The 5,000-nt window shown below is 44.2% G+C and overlaps 1 protein-coding gene across 1 annotated transcript in view; it reads left to right on the top strand.

Annotated features, from left to right (window-relative positions):
* The window catches only part of plxnd1 (plexin D1), a 51,176-nt gene that overhangs the window by 22,697 nt on the left and 23,479 nt on the right, over positions 1-5,000 (top strand). The window contains 2 exon segments of the mRNA XM_084479842.1: positions 3,304-3,393; positions 4,027-4,120. Coding sequence (XP_084335968.1) covers positions 3,304-3,393; positions 4,027-4,120 — 184 coding nt within the window.

Here is a 5,000-nt window from a genome sequence, read left to right on the forward strand (position 1 = left end):
TTGACATGAAATTGGCAGGGATGAAAAAAGGGAAAGAGAGCCATATGCTATAATTGGTTCAAAGTGAGCGAGATGCAGATGGACGTAGGTGTGAAGTGTTTCTGGTCGCTGCGTGATACGAGAGCTGACGTAACCGCATTGTCTCCTTTCTGAGACGGAAGAGGGGGGCACGATTGCACTGGCTAGTCCGAGACGGATATGATGAATGTCTCGATGCCTTTGTGGCTCACCTCTCAGCTGTGCCCCACCACCTCCCACCACGCACACACACACACACACACACACACACACACACACACACACCTCCTCCTTCCCCTTCTCCTGTTTATGCAGACAGTGTCTGGCTGGCCTATGTCTTAGTCAGCACATGGTTTGTAGTCACTTAGGACAGCGTTAAATGTGGAGATAATTTCACCATACTATTGACTCGTGTGTTTACATGACACTCAAGAAAGTCGACTTATTGGCTTAGTCCAACTATGATTGGATTACTAAGATGCATGTATACACCTTAGTCGAGCTATACTCTAATCGAATTGGGTTACTCATAGTCGAATTAAGACCCCTAGATAATGCGATTCATAGTCGAGTTATGCGTGCATGTACGGAGTCGAATTGGATTATGCGTTGAATTGCGTTCTGCGCATGCTCGAGATCTTTTCCCGGGGCCGTGAGCCGGAAGTAGAAGGAGACGATAGTCGTGTTGTTGTTATCGCTGTCGGAAAATGAGAAACAGCGATTTATTTAAAAAGGTGGCGCAGAAGATGGAGGAAGCCGGTGAATGTAGTTACCCCCTATAAGAATTGTGTCCCGGCCGCGGGAGCGCGCATGGCATGCATTCATTAAAGGTGGAAACACACGGACACTACGCTTCCATTTCACCCAAGGCTGAATTAAAAGTACACGTTTTTCTAAATGTGGGTCATCAACGAGGTTGTAAAGTAGTAACTTCGGGCACATCTGTCAAAATAAATGTTTTTTTCTCCCAACGTGTTTACGATCTTTATTCATTCCTTGCGATGCTGCGGGGAATGCCGTATACGGACAGGCGGCGGCGGACGGGCTGCTCCGGTGGGAGAAAGATGTTTTCAGTAGACAGCTGTCAACTCACTTCGGATAGGGGATTTATTTAAAAAGCTGGCGCAGAAGATGGAGGAAGCCGGTGTCATGCCAATGTAGTTACCCCCTATAAGGAGTGTATCATCATCAACATGCATTCAGTACACACTACACTTCGATTTCACCCAAGGCTAAATTAAAAGTACATATTTTTCTAAATCTTTCTGTAAAATAACTACGATCTTTATTCATTCATTGCGCCGTGGCCGAACTGACAGGGGTATTCTCTGATATTATGAATCTTACAGACTGCGTCGGGTTCTCCGACTCTCTGGTACTTCCACAACAAGTAAAGACTCCTAATGGGGTTTATCTCGACCATGGGGGAAAAGGAATTGGGGGAAATTAACTTTGACTTTGGCTTTGACTCTCTGAAGTCCAGATTGAAACGAACATGGAGGAGAAAGCGATGTTTCAGCAGACAGCTGTCAGTTCACTTCGGGTCCATATAATTTCTCAGACGCTCCATTGTTCCGACCTCTCGGTCGTTTGCAGACTCCGCCGGCAGAGCAGCCGGAGGAGTCGGCATACGACGGAGACGAAATGATATGGACCCAAAGTGAACTGACAGCTGTCTACTGAAATCATCTTTCTCGAATGCCGCCTGAGTTTGTTATTGCTGGTGACGTAAAGAGGTCAACCGGTGGCTCTATTACCACTAGTTGAAATGGGTACAGCGCCACCTAACGTACCGGGGTATGACACGCTTCGGCCAATGAATCGATTTACTCACCGCCATGTATACGCGGACAATTGCAGATGTCCAATTGAGGAGCATAGTCGAACTATGGCTTTAATCGAATTAAGATGTGCATGTAAACGTACTGACTGATGCTTCCTGTTTGGCCAGACTCCCTGGAGAACGTTCCCCACAGGCTTACTCAACACTGGAATTTTTTTGGGGGGGGGAATTGTAGCAAATATAGCCGATAACCCCAGGTTTCCCAGGAAGAATTCCCGGGCTGTTTACTTTCCCGGGTGTGGTCGGTCATATGCTCAGCTACTGCGTCACTATAGCAGCAGGCTCTGAATCTCAATCAGCCACACACACATGCGCATGCCGACACAGGCTCACACACCCACAGACAGACACACATGCACACAAAAAAAATCCAAACTCTGATTTGGACACACACACAAACACACAAACACACAAACACGCAATCTTAAGGCTTCATTTTCCAAATCTTCAGTTAAAGTCGCCTGCCTCCACTTGACTCGAAGAACCTGGTATTATGCTGCAAGTGTGTTCCTCCTTATCTTAAGAGCTTTATTATCATAAGGCACCGTCTCCCGTTGGTAACCACCTTTTACCACTTCCCGAGCTCCATCATCCAAACGCTCTGTGTTCTTTTCTTGGAATATGCCATGAGGCACGGAAATTATTCCTTTTTAAAAGCACTTAACCGCTAAACTCATGCTAAATAGTTTTGCATTGTCACAATTACAAATTTAAGCACGAATAAGCTTCTTAGCGATTATTTGCAACGCGCTGGAGGTATGATAATGGAATTTTAATTAGAGTTTCAAATGTACGCGTCACAGCACAAAAAAGCCTGGAAGGTTATGATTTAAATAGAGTAATATTGGCCGTCTAGTTTCCCCAGTCACATGATATGCACTTGAAGTACTCACACCACTGTGTCCTCACCTATCTCACACCGCCTGTGTGGTCCAATGCTTGGCTCAGGCAGCCTCATAAAGATTGAATTCATATTCATTACTCTGGCTCCCAGATGAGTTACTGAGGTCCAGATGTTTATGAATATGAATTATGAATGGATTGCATCTTTGCCTGGCAGGCACAATTATCCTGGGGTACTTTAGTTCCCTTGTACCTCTGCCAGAGTTGTCAATGGTTACCAGACCTTTCTCATCGAAAATTATCTCTCAGGTACCTACCGTTTTCTCTGTCACTTTGCATGATCCGGAAGTGAAGATAAAATACTGTGCCACAGATTTTACGTTTCAGACCGCCCATCGGACGCTTTAAAGCATGTTTGTTTACGATTAGCAACGTTTCAATGAAAAGAAGTCTGAGTTTGAGAATTTGGCTAATTTGAGTATGTTTCACATTTGAATAAATGGTAAACACAGGATTTGGTTCAGTTGAGTATTTTTCACATTTGAATAATCCCCCCAAAAAAAGGTATTTGGTTAATGTGAGTGTTTTCCTCATCCTAGGGGGAGAGGCTGGAGTGTGACTTTGGCACAGATCAGCGATATGAGGCAACATGGTTGAACAGCTCCACTGTGAAGTGCACTGGAGTGACAGTAAGTTCAGCCAATGCCGTTCCAAAAGTCGTCCATGTCGTTCCTCCTTCCTGTGACATTTTAAGGTCTCAGTAGCGCCCGGGCGAGGCTATGGCTGCTGCATCATCGTCATTTTAATAATACCTCTAATAATCTCCTATTACCGCTCTCTCACTCTGTCACGTACCATAACAGCACACCTAGCTCCTTGGGGTTTTTGATATGCATATATATTTGAAAAGGGGCAATAAGGGAGCGTCTTGTCTTTGTTTAGTTAATATTTAAATGAGTTTGACCTTACTAGATTGAAAGCACACAAAGAAGTGTGTACTGTGAATTGTGCTGCCCACACAGCATTGACTATATTCTGCCTTAATTTCTTGCTGATTGTGTCAGCAAGATATAAGTAAAGCAGATGCTGTTTAAAGCAGCATTTCCTCGCTTCGTTTAACGACGCTGTCGCAGTCAATTCTCCAACGTCCATGTCACAAGATTTGTGATCTCAATTTAACTTCCTGGTTGGATAAAGGTTAACGAGAAAAGGAAAATGTGATGATGTTGTCCTGTGAACAGTGTAGCCACTTGAAGCAATTACAAATTATTTCCCATGACACTTGACACTCACGGCGGTGCCGTTACGTGCGTTTCTTATAGCTGGTCACCACGCAGAGGAGTCACGTGTTCCAGCTCAACCTGAGGAGAACAGGCTACGGAGACAAGTACGTGGACAGCCTCACACCTGTGACGGGTAAGCAACGTCTGACAAACAAACACACACACACACACACACACGCGCACACGTTGAAAAAAATGATTAGCAACAAACAAAGTGAAAAACAAAAGAATTAATCTTCCGCAATGTGTTGAATTATTAACTCACTTTTATCTCTTTGTTCGCATGCAATCAGACAAAAGTAATCATGAACGCTTCATTACGACATTGTTAGATTGGGGTGAACGCTGAGGGAATTATCTGGAATCACCTATGGAGAGAAAAAAAGAGAAAGAAAAGATAGCCTTTGTTACCTGCTCGCTGTCTATTATTAGTAGCGGGTAACAACATATAATTTCACGACTTATTTACCATAGTGTTATATTATCCCTGTTTCTAATTACACCACAATTACAAAACCTTTCCTACTGTAATTTAAAGTGTGAGCAAATTCTTTGTTTTCTTCACAAACAGCGTAGCCGTTGTTTTTGCGAACAAGCTAGCATCAGTTTTAAAAACATGTTATCTTGAATGGATGAATTAGGTCTGGCCAGCTTTATAAGTAATGGTGGGTTCTGTCCATTGGGATTACAGCAGACGTAGTCCCTACCTATGGTGGCTGCAGAGCCATCGCTCATACACCATGTGGTGACCATGTGAGCAACACTCACCGGCCTGCAGCTGCAGCCCGCCGCTGTTATGCTACATGACGGATGCTCTGTGGCATGCCGAGTCATCACAATTTATTATCTCACATGCATGCACACACACACACACACACACACACACACACACACCAAACACACACACACAATATAAGATCACAGGTACATATTAAACCACCTCACGCACATACACACTCACACACTCACACGCACCCACACACACACACACACACACACAACGTAAGAAAACA

Source organism: Micromesistius poutassou, assembly GCF_964030765.1.
Source record: "Micromesistius poutassou genome assembly, chromosome: 15".
In the NCBI taxonomy this organism is placed as follows: Eukaryota; Metazoa; Chordata; class Actinopteri; order Gadiformes; family Gadidae; genus Micromesistius; species Micromesistius poutassou.